The sequence below is a fragment of the Macaca thibetana genome, chromosome 6, assembly GCF_024542745.1.
Source record: "Macaca thibetana thibetana isolate TM-01 chromosome 6, ASM2454274v1, whole genome shotgun sequence".
NCBI lineage: Eukaryota > Metazoa > Chordata > Mammalia > Primates > Cercopithecidae > Macaca > Macaca thibetana.
In genome coordinates this window covers 77,642,704-77,659,891 of record NC_065583.1, presented here as the reverse complement: position 1 = coordinate 77,659,891, position 17,188 = coordinate 77,642,704, and the positions used below count along the sequence as shown (strand labels likewise).

Sequence of the window (17,188 nt, the reverse complement as noted above, 5' to 3'; positions counted from 1 at the left end):
TGTAATCCCAGCACTTTGGGAGGCCGAGGCAGATGGATCACGAAGTCAGGAGATCGAGACCATCCTGACTAACACAGTGAAACCGTGTCTCTATTAAAAATACAAAAAATTAGTGCCGTGTGGTGGCGGGTGCCTGTAGTCCCAGCTATTCTGGAGGCTGAGGCAGGAGAATGGCGTGAACCCGGGAGGCAGAGCTTGCAGTGAGCCGAGATCACGCCACTGCACTCCTGCCTGGGCGACAGAGTGACACTCCGTATTAAAAATAATAATAATAATAATAAATATATATATATAAAATCAAGGATGTGATAAGTGGGTAAGGGTATCAAAAATATGTATTGGTCATGTGTTGAAAATAATGATATTATGTAATAGGGATATGTAGGTTTGTCCTATTTTTTATCGCTTTTTGTATGTTTGAAATTTTCCAAAATTAAAAGCAAAGAAAATTGAACTAAAACAAAAATAATAATTAATGGCAGTTCCTGCAATCATTTGAAAAAAGTGATTTATAACAATTTATAAAATTAGTTACTACATAGAAGCCAAAGGTTTCAAATGCTAATGGTTTTATGTTATAAACTGCCAATTCTCCTATTTGAATTAGTGTATATTTCTTTCACAGAGAACCTTGTACAGCATCATGGTGACTTTAAGAGTTAGTCTTTAGTGGGAAAATTTATTTTCAAAAGGGATCTGACAGCAAATAAAAAGATTGGAAAAATCTTTCAGAGCAGAGTATGATCAGATTTAGTATAAGTGGTACTCATTTACCAAAAGTGATTGAATTATAGTCAGGATGTACCTGAAGCACCCACTTCAGTAGACAGACTAGAATATATTTAGGAAACATGGAACACTGCACTACATCTATGCTTTACCTTTCACAAACTAATCTTATGTTTCCATTATAGTGGCATGCACTAACTCTGCTTTCATCACATATTTCATTGGTGCTTAGAACATGAAACATGTAGCAAAGACCATATTTTTCTTAATTTTTTTCTATACATACTGGAAGACAAACTGCCTATGAAAAACAATCCTTGACTCAAAAAAAGTTTGGTATAATAATGAGGGTTAGAAATGCCACAAATGGGAATAGGATCAGCTATAACAAGGGTGTTAACTTTTGCTGGTAATGCATGTCTGGCTTCTTTTAAGCAAGCATAACTATATGCTTTGGAAAAACCTTACCCTAGTAGTTATTAGATGTACTTCCTCCATAAATGACAGAAATATCTGTTCTTAAAATTAACTATTCAATGTAAGAGTTCCTAAATATATAATCTGTCACAAATCATATTCTGGCCTTTGGATACTCTAAAAGAAATCATTATGAATTTATGGGGCCAGAGCCATATATATACACACACACACACACACACACACACATATATATACACACACACACATATGTGTGTGTATATATATACACTTGCACACACACATACATCTACAGTGTACTATGCTTATGAGAACTACTCATTTATCACATTTGAGTGTAGTTAAGCGGAGTACCTCAAAGCTGCATTTGACTTCAGTTTCACTTCTCCACTATAAGTTATCAGCACTCAACAGAGTGAACACATTGAGAGGTGTACAACTCTTGATCTCTTATTGATCTCTGTTTTCTCTGATATAAATTATGAGTTTTCATTTTCACTCAACACCCTGCAGGAAAGAGAAAACAGATTCAGACTAAAGCACGTGCCTGACAATATGTCTGCTGCATTGCATGAGGCAGCCTTGCTGCAGCCAACCATGGTGGAGTAAGTTGCAAATCTATAGCACCGAATTGCTTTACATCAGTTATTTCATTAGATTTTGTGCATTACCACAAACCCCGTTTTCTCTTTTCTTTTTTTTGACAAAAAAATGTTAGTGAAATTCTGTTTCAGGAAATTACTGAAGCTGCCTCATTGCCTGTAATAGTTTAAATTAAATATTCTACTTGTTTTTTAGATGTTCATGATGAGATACAGACCAAAGTCTTTTTGCCAAAAGATATATGAATTTCTAGGAAATGTCATCGTATCAGATATGTAAAGGATTTTTAAAAGTATGCTGTTTAAAAACAATGCATTTTGTTTACAATGTTTTGGGAACTGTTTTATGTGGTCTATCTTAAGGAGACAATGTGAATTTTTATGAATTACTGTTGTTTGCTTTGAATACAAAATTACTTTTCTATTAATTGTGACCCATCATTTTCTTTCTTTCTTTTTTTTTTTTTTTTATGTTGAAAAGATATATATATATATATTTAGAATTAGGCAGCTGGACTCAGTTTAGATGATCCCAATTTTGTTGGCAACATCCAAAGCATCGTAATCAGGAGCCAGTCGAACATACGCCTTTTTCTCTCCATCAGGCCGAATCAGGGTGTTGACCTTGGCCACATCAATGTCATAGAGCTTCTTCACAGCCTGTTTAATCTGGTGCTTGTTGGCTTTAACATCCACAATGAACACAAGTATGTTGTTGTCTTCTATCTTCTTCATGGCAGACTCAGTAGTCAGTGGAAACTTGATGATAGCATAGTGGTCAAGCTTGTTTCTCCTGGGGGCGCTCTTCCGAGGATATTTGGGCTGCCTCCGGAGTCGCAGTGTCTTGGGCCGCCGGAAGGTGGGTGACGTGCGGATCTTCTTTTTTTTGTGGCTGTGGACACCTTTCAACACTGCCTTCTTGGCCTTTAAAGCCTTCGCTTTGGCTTCGGCTTTAGGAGGGGCAGGAGCTTCCTTCTTCGCTTTCGGCGCCATCTTGTGAAAAAGCTGTGACCCATCATTTTCTCAAGAGAAGGATGGGTTAAATAATTAATTTATGCTATGACAATTGTGATTCCCATGAACATAATTTTCTATTATCTACACATAATAGTGACTACCTTGTTTAAAATGTTGATGATCAATTTCATTTATCTGTCAGTGTCACCCATAAAGTTATAAAAATGGAAGGATGAGACAATTGAATAAAAATTTCCTTCCTACTTTAAAATAGTTTCAAAATGAGAATATATTATGAATTGACTGAGTGGGAAGAGATGGTATCATAGCCAATATAATTTATACAAAGTCTTGATTTTGTGTTTCTGTCATAAACCCTGAAAGCTGGAAAAAGCAATAGTCTGTCACTTTTTCATTTTTCTCAATTCATGTTTTCTTGAAAAGCTGATTCTACTCTAAATGTTTGTGCACATACCAAACAAATATTTTGCCTCACAACCATTTGTTCATCCCAATGTGACCATATTTCTCCCCTGGTTTACAACTTTTATGACTGTGTACATATTATTAGCACGTGTTTTCACTCTAAAATATCCTGGGTCAGACTATAAATTATATTATCAACATAGCCCGTATCTGTGTGCATAATTAATTCCAAAAATTCCAGTTGACTTTAGAATGCCACTTTTTATGAAATAGATCTTATTCAATTATGAGCTAAGTAGTGATTTGCAATGCCTTTTCTATGAATGTCAAAAATAAAATAAGAAATGCTGTAAATGTAAAAGGTTTTAAATAAACTTAGAAAATATAATTTTGAACATATTAAACATTTGTATTTTATTAATTTTGGAGAAAAGGTAGATTATAGTGAAATAAAAATATACTTTAGCAATTATTCATTGATACATAAGCATACAGACAGGAGTTTCTCAAGAATTAAAGTATATTAGTCCGATAAATACTTTTACAAAATATTTGCTCTGAAGCCGTCTGTTCAACAATGCCATTGAGGTAAAATATTAAAGGTAGAGAGAATTTAAAGTATTACAATATATTTGTTATGTAAATTATATTGGAAAGTTAGCATTATGCATATATATATTTGAAAGTGGGTCAAGTACAGCACCTTAATTGATCAATGGGGAAATCAGCTTATGACATTTAGATTCACCCATGACCTGATGTAAAAAAGAAATTGTTTCCTCTGTGACATTGGATTGGCATCAGTTATCTCCGGGGAAATGGAAAACCCTGAACTGATGCTTTAAAGGATAAAGAGCCTTTCAGGCACCTCTAAAGTGTGTTTTACTAAACCATGCAGATTAATGTAATAGTATCCCAAATGTAACTTTCACAATGAAATATGATTAATAATTAGGTAAAATGTTATTTCAAGATTTTATTCCCAAATGGTCCATTCCTTTGGTATTCTAAATTCCAATGACCTTGTAGGTCTAATTAGGAAGCTTAATTGAAGAACTCCAAGTTAGCAGACTGCCCTGGCACTTGGAGGATATTGTACCTGATAATGATAGTGCTGAATTGGACAGAAAGAATACTCACAAAGGTTAGTAGAGATACATGTATTTTATAACTTTATTTTTTAATCATATGGAAAATTAAGCCTGAGCACACTTATTTTCTTTTTTTTTAAATCTAATATTAAACTATCCATCGCTTTATTCCCATTCCCTGCCCACCCTGGAATCCCTTCATTCGTAAGTCATGGATAAAAATGCACAAGCAGTAGTAAATTTTAATTTATTATCATTATTTTTCTGTTAATATCTGTGGCTTAGTTTGTTTGAAATGAATGCAGATTGAGGCAAGTCATTCTATGACTTGCAGTCACTCCTTCCAAAATAGAACTATTAGAACAATCGAAGCTAAAGTTTGACTAAGGGCACAAGAGATAGAATTGTCTATATGCATTTGATTTCATACACATATTAGCACCAAGTTATAACACAGCCTTACGTTGTCCTAGCATATTGTCATGATGCACTTCAACCCTTTCATATGGGGCCTTTGTTGGCATGTCTTTTATCATATTAACATGGAGGCAGGTATTTTCTCCGCTGAGGATGAATACCACATAAAACACATGGCAGAGAGTTCATTACTTGTGTGGTATTTACATTTTTCTGATAAATTGTATGCAATTATTGTGTTGTGCCATTAATATTTTTTCTCTTAAGAATTATACTTACATCTTGTGAGTCATTTCATAAACAAAAAAAGTATAATTACTAATAAAGAATCATTAATCATAGTTTTAAAAATTTAGAACGCAATAGGTAATATATACAACAATAAGATGTATGGTCAAAGGCATTTTAATAACTTTTTAAAGATATAATTGACTGTGGGCTTTGTCAAACTCCGTAATGAGAAACACAATAGTTGCTTTTTTCTTGCAACAAATGAAAAGCTAAAATTGGATATAAAAGTTTTCTATTTCTATCTAAAGATGATTTCTTAGAATGATTGTCTATTGTGTTTTCTTGTTGTGATAGTAAATACTTGTAAATAATCATTTCACTGCTCCCACTGCCCTGCTCTCATTTTCTAAAGCTATCTCCTGAGTTTGAAGGTCATTTTTTTATATCCATTGACATTCTAACCCAGTATTCAAATGACTCAGACAGACCAACTTCTTTAATTTCCATACATTAATATTCTCTAAATTGGCACCAATAGTACTAACAATTTTCTCACTGACCCAGCAAGTGTTACTTGTCTTTAGTCATGATCCAGAAAGACAGTCTTTCCCACAAATCCTGCATATAAAATTAGTGCCTCATTCGTGGGACAAACGGTGAACTTTTGTATTGTTATAAGGTTACCTAATGGTCAAATCTCCGTGTGCTGCAAGTTTCCACATTCATCTGCCTTCTAATGTAGTACATTTCAGTATCATACATCTGGGCTAAACAAATACAGCTCATGTTCAAATAGTCTATACCTGTCAAGAAGTTCAAATACATTGGAATTGAATTTTTCCTTATTCCTATGTAGCTGTAAAGGCACAGAAGCTAGAGAAACAATTAACATGTTTTTGAAGCTAGTGCTTACTGATGTTTTGTTCAATTATATGAGGAATTGAAATGTGGTCTTTTCTTCCTATAGTTGACATTTTGTGTGTCCTTAAAATATGTAAATAAGAGAAAATTGCTAAGAATATAGTTTTGTTATAGCTTAAACACTTCCTGCTGGCCAATCCGCTTTTATTTCACATAGGTTTTTATCTTCTGTAGTTTTCTCTACTCTGGTTGAGAAAACTGGAACTACACACAGTTTTGCTTCCAACAAGTGTTTTGACAGAAATTTTCAAAAGCTGTGTGTTCTTTGCGAAACACAGCTTCCACAAGTTGTTTCTGTCTGCCATCTTGTTCAAAACTGTATCCCCTCCCTGAAAGAAAAACTATTCTACCTTTAATCTTCTGAGTTTTAAATGATCAGTGCTTAGTTAATGACAGCTGTCAGGCATTACCAAGACCGCAGGGAACAAACTTGGTGAAATAGAAAGTAGAAAATTTTGAAATATAAAGGAAGTTCTAGAAAATGGTGTATAGTTAATAAGAAGTGTTCACCACAAAGTTATTGCTCTAATTTGCAGTTTTAGGTAATTTTCATCCCAAAAAACTAAATCAGATATAAATAGGATACCTCCATTTTTATTGTGTTAAGAATACTTACTAAATATGATCTCTCTTTTGCATAAATGTGTGTTTAACTTAACTTTCTTATTTCAGAGACAGAAAATTATATCATCTCATTTCAGCATAAGTTTTAGTCTGCTAAAGTAATTTTTGTCCTATGACAGAAATTAGGAAAACTTTAATGTCTATCTTATCAAAAGTAGGGCCTCACTACACAGTTTTTTTGTTTGTTTTTTTTTTGTCTGAGCACTATACATTTTCAAAATTAAGACAAAGTATAGGTATCTGGGTTAAACAACTACTGCTCAAGTTGAGATATTCTATAGCTGTTAGGCATTTAAAATAAAAAATTAAATTGCACCTTGTTCAATGCTAGAATGTCACGTTTATTGTTTTAAAGATCACACACATACATAGTATATAATTGTACGTAAATGTGTGTGTATGAGTGTGTGTGTTTGATGAGGAAGAAATGGCTGTTTAGTTCTTTGAATTAAATCAGATACATCAATGATATTTTGGGGAGATATTTTTGTGTAGTTTTTCAATATTCAATGGCTATATTTGAATTTTACATTTCAAAATAATTTTATGATAAATGAAGAACCAGTAAATTTCCATTTAGAGCAAATTGTATGTGAAACTTTCTTTTAGATGAAGCTTTGTTTTCATTTGCTTTAAGTATCACTTTTTAAAGCTATGGATTAATATTAGCAAATAAAAATCCAGAATTTGAATTGAACTACTATACTGAATTCAACACTTTGGGATCAAGAATAAAATACGGTTAACTACTAAATTGTACCTCACCTAATGTACAAATCTGTTACATGAGTATTTACTTTTTCATTTTAGAAAGCACTAAATCTCTTATTCTTTGAAATTTCTTACAAAAATGAGTATTATCTTTTACTCAAATAGTTGTAAGTAAAATAAACAGTTAGCTTGACCTTAACAACTTTAACTCCTGTGTTAACTTCATACATGCTTGAGAATTATAGGCACAGCTGAGTAAATTACAGGGAGAATAATTAGAAAAACAGAACAACAGGTGACAATTTGGTCCAGCTGCCAAAATCCTAGATTATTAATTTCTTATTTATCTATCCTTTTTCATTTTACAGTTTTTCTCTTGACATCAGATACTGTGCTCATTCCCTATTGCTCATTTTAATGAATACTTAAGCATATGAAATATTTGTTCATTTCAAGGGAATTCCCCCTGGTTTCAAAAAAGAATGCAGAAGCCATTTCAGAGCTTAATTAGGGAGATTTGGAACCTCTATGCCTGTTCAATCAATTTTATCACAAGTAAAAGCATTTTAACTATTCCCTTTGTCTATACAGTCATTTGCAACCCAGCAGAAAAATTCCATTCCCTCCACAGTAAGCTTAACCAAGCAGGACAGTCAGTTGGAGTGAGGTCACACTGGAAAATGTTTTTAAAAGGGTTTTCTAAACCCTTTAAAATTTTAAGTTAAGTTTTAATGAGCATTGCAGAAGAGTTAGATCCCCAGGGGGCAAATCAATTTTGAGTGTTGCACTGCCTGTTCCTTTTAGCCTCTGAAGTACCACCTTAGCTGACTTTTCAGTGGTTATGTTGAGCCAGATATTCAGGATGAAAGAATGCAAATATACAGCCTGTGAATTTCTCTCTCACCCAGGGGTCACCAAATCCTTCAGCCATTTTATTTTTTCAAGTGGTGAGAGGGATGGAATGGGTAGAACAAAGTGGTTGGCTATTTCAATACTAAGAGAGGTGTGAAGTTTAAAGTGGGCTATGGAAGGCTTGGGAAGCCTGGGATATGCTTAGTGAATTTTGTTTTTTCTCCCTTGGGCCTAGGTCAGTTCCTGGTGTATAGTAAGTTGAGGATTCAGCCTGGTACCCACTGTGGTTTAATGTGACAACCGAAATATGAAAGAAAGCTCCCTAGTGACATACAGTGAAGTCCGGAGCCCATGTTTACTTTTAATTTTCTCTCATATATATGCTGTTTAAGGGATTTTTAGACTCTTACAAGCTTGGAGATGTAGGATTCCTCACTACACAGGTTGCACAATTGCTTCTTCTTCACATATTTCCTCAAATAAACTGACACGAGGCATCCTACTAAAAGGGCATTATGCTCCAGAGTGTACTTCTCTGGGACTATTTACTACATTCTGCTATGTCCCAGCAGTAAGGAAATTATATATTAAAGATTAACTGAGCATATCATTTCCTCTCTCTAAGCTGCCATGAAGTAAGCCTGCAGACTGCTGCTCAGTGTTTTTGCAGTGTGTCCCTGTGAAAGAGAAGTTTTGAGGCTGGATGAGTATATGTCCTTCCTTCTGCCTATGAATAAATATTTAGCTTTTGATTCATGATAAATAATGTACAGTATTGAGCTTTTGTTCTAGAAGATATTTTATTACAATTTTTTACCTGTTATCTTTTCAAATCATTACTTAAAGCTCATCTTCTCAAAAAGATCCACATGATAACCCTGTTTAAAAGTACCACACCCTGGCTGGGCGCGATGGCTCACATCTATAATCCCAGCACTTTGGGAGGCCAAGGCAGGCAGATCACAAGGTCAGCAGTTCGAGACCAGCCTGGCCAATATGGTGAAAACCCCTTCTCTACTAAAAATACAAAACTTAGCCATGCGTGGTGGTAGGCACCTGTAGCACCAGCTACTTGGGAGGCTGAGGCAGGAGAATGGCAGGATCCCAGGAGGCAGAGCTTGCAGTGAGCCAAGATCACACCACTCCACTGCAGTCTGGGTGACAGTGGGAGACTCTGTCTCAAAAAAAAAAAAAAAAAAAAACGTACCACACCCCACTCTTTTTCATCTTCGCTCAGTTTTCTCATGGCATTTCACCACCTGACACAATATATACTTTTCTTAGTAGTTCTGTCTTTCCCTATTGTAATGCATGCTGCATGTGGGTAGGGAGTTGTGTATTTTGATTACTTATGCATCCCAAGTACCTACAACAGTCTGGCACAGAGAGGGTGTCAAACAAATGTTACATTCTGTAAGTTTATTTAATAATTATTATTAATAAAAATATAGTTTTGGATACATTAATATGAAGTTAACTCATGTAATAATTGCATTCACTTTTATAGCTGAATTTTATAAATTTATTTAATATTTACACCAACCCTATGAATAGCTGATATGGTTTGGATGTTCGTTCCCTTCAAATCCCATGTTGACAGGTAATCCCCGATGTTGGAAGTGGGGTCTGGAAAGAGATGATTGGATCATGGGAGGTGAACCCTTCATGATTGGTTTAACACCATTCCCTTGGTGTTAAACGAGTTCTCTCTCAGTTCACGTGAGATATGGTTGTTTAAAAGTCTGGGATCCACGCCTCCCTCATTCACTCCTCCTCCTCCCATGATTGGAAGCTTCCTGAAGCCTCACTAGAAACAGATGCTGGTACTATGCTTTGTGTACAGCCTGCAGAACCATGAGCCAATTAAACTTCTTTTCTTTATAAATTACCCAGCCTCGGGTATTTCTTTATAGCAATGAAAAATTGGAGAGGTACAGTGGCTATTATTCCCATTTTACTCATGAGGAAACAGAATTTATTCAAGGTCATGGAGCTTGTAAGAGGTCAAGAGGGAATTATTTATTTATTTATTTATTGAGATGGAATTTCCCTCTTGTCGCCCAGGCTGGAGTGCAACAGCGCAATCTCTGCTCGCTGCAACCTCCGCATCCCAGGTTCAAGTGATTCTCCTGCCTCAGCCTTCCTGGTAGCTGGAATTACAGGCACCCACCACCACACCCAGCTAATTGTTGTATTTTTAGTAGAGATGGGGTTTCATCATATTGGTTAGGCTGGTCTCGAACTCCTGACCTCAGATGATCCACCTGCCTTGGCCTCCCAAAGTACAGGGATTACAGGCATGAGCCATCGTGCCCAGCCTCAGGAGGGAGTTTATGTCCATTTCTATCTGACTCCCATGGGCATATTCTTTATACTGTCCATAGTGCTTTATTTATCTTTGAAAGGTCTAAGAGAATGCCTTGAAAAACACATGTAATCATATTAATGTGGTGAAACGTTGAATTCCAAATGGATTCGTGTTGATTAGAAACTTGCTTTTTTAAATCTGAATTTTCTTTGGGTATTTGAATTCATCTATAGTAAATAATATCCAACTTTGTATAGCTCAGTTATCCTAAAAAAAAGTGGAGTCTATTCACTGGCCAAAATTCAGGCTGAATTTACATCTCCTGGCTTCTTTGCATTTATTTGACAGACTTATATATAATCCTTAGACTTCTGGTAATAAGTGACACCAAAGATGACTGACATCTTATTTTCTTTCTTTTTGCTTTTATTTCTCTTCTTTTCTTTTTTTTTTTTTTTTTTTTTTTTTTTTTCAGACGGAGTTTCGCTCTTGTCACCCAAGCTGGAGTGCAATGATGCGATCTCAGCTCACTGCAACCTTTGACTCCCGGGTTCAAGTGATTCTCCCGCCTCAGCCTCCTGAGTAGCTGCAATTACAGGCACCCGCCACCACGCCTGGCTAATTTTTGTATTTTTAGTAGAGACGGAGTTTCACCGTGTTGGCCAGGCTGCTCTCAAACTCCTGACCTCAGATGATCCACCTGCCTCGGACTCACAATGTGCTGGGATTACAGGCGTGAGCCACCAAGCCTGACCTAGCATCTTATTTTCGTACTTAGCTATTTGGTAAATATTTTGTAGCTACTTTGTAAGAAGTTGCTTGAAAGTGTAAGGAGCATACACAACAATAATCGTAACCAATTTAATGTAATTTTATCTGGGTGAATTGTCTTAAGTACCTTTAGAGTGACTGTATAATTTATTTTAGACTTTTTGATTGGATGCATCCCCTCATTTAGAAGCACAATAAAGAATACAAGCTATTTAAAGTTTCATCAGTAGTGGGGGGAAAAAGATTAAAATCATTTTTCTTAACATGAATTTTCCAAGACATCATTACGTTTGACAGAATAGGTTAGATTATGCTGAGGTAACAACCTGAAAAATCTAAGTGGTTTACAATAACAAAATGTATTTCTTCTTTGTGGTATGCATCCATTGCTGGTAAGCTACTGTTCAGCATATTCACTCCAGGACTTTGGCTGAGATCTGCCTCCATCTAGAACATTACCACTTGTTCCAAAGAGAGGAAAGAGATGTAGCGACTCACATGCTAGCTCTTACAGCTTCTGCTCAGCAGTGACATTTCATTGACACATCACTTGTCTGTCCCTGAGTTTAACAAGGCAAGGAGGGGCACCGTGAGTCACATGCCACAACCAGATGACAATGGGGAGGGGGATGCATATTTTTCCAGGGAGATGAAATGAAAAATTTTACACAGTAATAAGACTGACTTAAATTTTCTTTTCAAATTTGACTCACAGAATTTTTAAATTGTTTTTTATCTCACACTAATATGAGAGTATTTTCCCTCCATTTTTGCTGCATCTGAAACACAGCTAGGTAGATTATGTTGTGCTTATATAACTCTCTAAGATCATCAATGACTTCCGCTGACTTTCAACTTATGTAAAAAACAACATTCCCTTCTACATTTTCTTGAAGGTAACTCTATTTACCATTAGAAATAGTCTTTGTTCTGAAATTTCACTTGTTAGAATATCCCATCCAACACCTGCTCTCCCAGTTATTAAGTTTACCACGCTTGTTTACACACATGTTTGTTGGCATACCTCTGCTAACCTGTATCAAGTATGCTTTCCAAACTATAGTGCATTTCACATAATAAGAACACAGCTGGCATAGTGGACTGACTCCATGTACTCTGAACATATGGCTTAGAAAAGGACACAGGAGTCCCGATCAGGAAACTTAATTCCAGTTAGAAGAGATGTATTGGGGTCCATAGTCCTGTGAAGAAAAATACTAATTTATAAATATCAGCTTCTTTAGGCACCTGTCTGCACAATTTGCTGAAGTTATTGAAGTTTTAAGTAAGAATAGCAGTGAAGGATTATACTTCAGTTTGAATATCAAAATCTATTTTGACTAAGGTCAGAACTACAAAGTAAAATGACATCTAAACCTCTTTCATGCACCTCTCACTACTGGTAATCTGAAGGTTGACTTCAGTATTCATTTGGGATTCCAAATTTCCAACAGGCTAGTACTGTTCCTCTTTGTCCCATGAGACATTTGGATAACTTTTGTCCTCATGCCAGAGATACTAAAACAGTAAGGATTACAGCCCTATTTCTCTTTATTGTGGTCTTCAAGAATGGGCAAGGGGTGGGAAGTAGATATGTGAGCAATGCCCTATGGGCCTTTCTTAGTCCCAGCAGAGTCAGATGGCCCCTTGCATTGGATCTTTCATCCCAGGCATTATCAGCTGCCTTAGGCTTTTGGATAACTTTCAGAAAAACAAAAACAAACAAACAAACAAAACACAACTTTTTGCTAATGTGAGAGCTAGGTGTTGTAGTTCTGTCAGCTGTTTCCACCAACTTTCCCTTATCAGTCTTGAACTCCCAATAGCCTTAGGAGAAAGCAATTCTAAGAGACTACTGATCAATATCAATATGATTCTTTTGGAGAAGTAGCAAGCAATAATCTTGGGGGTGGACTCTTCCCCTCCCTCCTCAATCACTTACTTTATTCAAAAGTTCTACAATCTAGAGTGTCTATTAGGACACTAGAATGCTGAACATTATTCTTTCATGCAGCAACTCCTTTAGGAAGCACTATTTGATCTCCTATGATTGCCTGGTAATGTTAGATTTTGAAACACAGCATGAGATCCTTGTATTCCTTCCACAGCCCATTAGCTTAAGGTGATTTCTAACACTGCATTAGTGTACATTGAATACGGAGTCAAGTTGTTCCCTCTATTCAGTGCCTTTCCTTAAAGGAAGTATAAGGGATTGTGCACAGAACTTGGTGGGTTTCAAGGAATGGCTCTGAGTTTTCTACAGCTTGAGAGGATCCAACACTGTGCTTCAGGGTTTTCCAGGTATCTATCCCTCCGGATCCATCATTCTCCACTTTGTTCAGTCATAGAGGTGTTGTTATTGTGAAATGCATCAATAGGTACACCTGCCGTCTGGCTTCTGGTTTGATCAAGTTAGGCGTGGGCAGGAGATTAGAGGGTGAAAGGAGAGTGAGGTAGTGGGCGTTCACTCCCACAGCTCCTACCTACTGCATTCCTTTACAGCAGCTGCCCCTTCAGTCCTAAAAGTGTAACGGATTCCCATGTCGCAAGCGCTGATATTCTGCACCATCTCTTATTGGTTTACCTTGACACTACCCATGTTTATAAATAGTCCCTTTGATACCTCTCATCAGTTACCCCTTTTGATGTAATATCTTTTTTTTCTGCTATGAATTTGACTGATATAAAAGCAGTTTGAATTTAACAAATGGTTACAATTTTGAGTGACTGATCCAAGCAATTATGCATCTCCACTGTATATGGCTCATTCTTGTGATGTTGTTTTCTACAACTTATGGGTGGAATTGCTGCTCTTTAATTGTAACTCACCAACTTTTATTTTACCACTGTGTTCTTCATTTCCTGATTTGAAACATTTTCCTTCCCTACCTAGTCTTCCAGCTTTGATAATATATGTTCCTAGATTAGAATACAGTGGTATGTAGATAGTAATCTTTTTATGCATTGAATATATGTAACTATTTTTAGGAGAGTTGAGAACAAAGAAGAGTGTGAGAAAAGTCAGTTAGTTCTATGATAGATTTTGTAACTCTGAGAAAGACTTTTAACATCTCTAGATTTTAATTTCTCCTTATGTTTAATGAGGGAACTGGACCAAATAAGTGTTTTGTCCCATGACTACAATTTATTATTTTATTAATCCTCATCTATATGCCAGGCACTCAGAGACTGCTTATGGTGTGTTAATCTAGAGTAACTTAGTGGAGAATGGTGCTAGAAGTGTCAATTTGCTCTTAAATGATCTTCCTCGATTCTAGTCATCCTTTGGAAGACTTATGGATGACGGTCTTTAGGTAGGGTGTGAAAGTCCTTGAAACTATGTTAAAAAACTATGTCCCTCCATCTTCTTCTGGGGCAACTGTCCACAGATTTCTAGATTCTCAAAGAACTAGTGACTCTCTTTCTCACAAAAGATTAAGGACCACTCTCTTCTGCCCTTTCCTCACCCCTACCCACAGAAGACATGGGGTGTTAGAGCTCCAGACTGCCAAATACATAATTTGAATATATTTAAATGCTTCCATAAATGCATTTATCATGCACCATGAGCCATTTTCTTTTCACAGGTTTTCAAATTTCTTTAGTATCTACTGATGGATTTTCAGATGAAAAGATCAACCCTCGACTCATAGAAATGAGAAAGAGGCTTTTTGTCTATGTGACTTACTTTATAGCTATAAACAGCAGGTACATTCAAGGACTCTGCTAGGATAAAGGGAAGAAACTGATTTCTCTCAGAGAGAAAATCAGATTAGGAGACTTTATTTTAAAATGAAGTGTCTGCGTTCTGTTTCTCAGAGTGCTTTTCGTTCTCGGAAACACTGACTTATCTTACGGAATTCTCATTGAAGCTTCTGTCTTTATCACACTGCCCTATCAAGTCTTTGGTTTTTCTTGCATTGATTTTTTTTTCTCCTGTTTTCTCTTTACAAGAGGCATCAGGACACATCTACATGATAGCAAATGAAATAACACATCAGTGTTTTCATACAGGCTCAAATTCTAGAGGAGGTAGAAAATTGCTTTGACTATGGGTGATGTTTGTGTTTCCAAAATATTCCTCTCTCTCTTCTATATATGTTACCATCCTCAATATTTGTGCAAAACAGATTAGCTGGTTTAATCAATGATTGTGTTTCTGTCTCTCTAATTGCCTATCTACCTATCTTTCATTTTATCAACATACATATATAGAATTTTGAAGCAGTTTTAAGTACCTCACAAGAATTAACCCATACTTAGCAAAATCCTCCAAACCAGTGATTCTCAAAGTTTTTAGTCTCAGAATTCTTTTATACTCATGAAACTACTGAAGAAACAAACAGCTTCTGTTTATGTAGGGTTTTTTTGTTATTTGTGTTTCACATTAGAAAATAAAATTAAGACAATTTAGGCCGGGCGCGGTGGCTCAAGCCTGTAATCCCAGCACTTTGGGAGGCCGAGACGGGCGGATCACGAGGTCAGGAGATCGAGACCATCCTGGCTAACACAATGAAACCCCGTCTCCACTAAAAATACAAAAAAATTAGCCGGGCGTGGTGGCGGCGCCTGTAGTCCCAGCTACTCGGGAGGCTGAGGCAGGAGAATGGCCGGAACCCGGGAGGCGGAGCTTGCAGTGAGCCGAGATCGCGCCACTGCACTCCAGCCTGGGCGACAGAGCGAGACTCCGCCTCAAAAAAAAAAAAAAAAAGAAAATAAAATTAAGACAATTTAAACTATTTATTTACTAATTTTTAACAACCATAATGATGAATCCATTACGTGCTAACCTAAATAACATTTTAAATAAAAATAAAATATTTCCAACATAAAAGCAATGTCATGAAAAGAGTTATACTGTTTAATATTTTTCAGATATTTGTAATGCTTGGTTTAATAGAAAACAACTACACTTCCCTATCTTCCTTTGCATTCAATCTGTTGTAATTTTGAAGTTTTCAGAAAGCATATGAAGAATTCCAGCTTCATTTAGATATCTAGTTGGAAAATGAAGGATAATTTCAATAAACTAAAGGTTATTTCCAACGTTGAGTCTGAAATCATGTCAATACATTTTTCATAGTCTGTTGCATTTGAATCCATTGGAACATTTTGCACATTGAATGAATATTTTTACCCATGTACAATTTTGGAACATCATGCATTACTTGGAAAATGTAGGTTTACTGAGATATGAATGTCTTGGCAGGGTTTGCACATGTCATTATACAACACAAAATATGAAGATATAATAAAATTAATACTTTTACTATTTAGTGATTCACCAATAACCTCCTTAAAGGAAAATGGCTTTTTTTTTTTTTTAACTGCAAATGGATTATAAGAGAAATACAATGATAATACATTTTAGGGTTACTACCATGGTTTGTGAGAATCAACACAGGGAAAAGGGCAAATAATGTCTAAACAGTATTATGGAAGCAGTTTTGACTTCACAAAGCTCCTGAAAATACCTCTGGGATCCCCACATGTACACAGGGCACACTGTGATAAGCACTGCTCAAAATAGTCCTTTCAGTAGGTTGGCATCCTTATCCTCGTTTTATAGGTGGGAAAACTGATGAAGAGAGTTTATGTGGCTTTCTCTAGGGTACCCAGAGAGTAAATGAAGGAAGAGGTATTCATTTACCAAATGCATGCCCTTAAGCCCCATTTTGATAAATAAATAACATTTTTTCAGTCCTCACCTCACTTGACCTATGTCAGTTCTCATTACTGCTGTTTCCTTTCTCAGCTACTCTCTTACCTTTGCTTCCAAAGCATCATTCTCTGCTAGTTTTCCTGTACCTCATAAGTAACTCTTTTTTAGTCTTTTGCAGTAGCATTCTCCTATACTCATCCATTCTAAAAGCTGGAATACCTCAAGGCTTCATTATTTTTTCTCTTCTCTTCTTCTATTTGAACTCTCTCCAGGCAGTATCTACGAGCATGGCTTCAATTACCATTGATATGCAAATGACTCACAGATTTCTATCTCTTGCTCTGAATTTCTCATCTGCAAAATACTTTATTTTTAACTCATTTTACATGATTTCTTCTCGCAAAGGCATCCTAAACTCTAAAATTGGAATGGGCATCCTCCTTCTATG

General features: G+C 36.0%; 1 protein-coding gene across 1 annotated transcript in view; it reads right to left on the bottom strand.

Moving 5' to 3' along the window:
* Nucleotides 1–2,220: 2,220 nt before the first annotated feature.
* Nucleotides 2,221–17,188, bottom strand: part of LOC126956287 (60S ribosomal protein L23a-like) — a 102,621-nt gene continuing 87,653 nt past the window's right edge. Inside the window, exon 2 of the mRNA XM_050793130.1 lies at nucleotides 2,221–2,774. Coding sequence (XP_050649087.1) covers nucleotides 2,292–2,762 — 471 coding nt within the window. The 5' untranslated portion in view covers nucleotides 2,763–2,774 and the 3' untranslated portion in view covers nucleotides 2,221–2,291. The remainder of the gene's footprint in view (nucleotides 2,775–17,188) is intronic.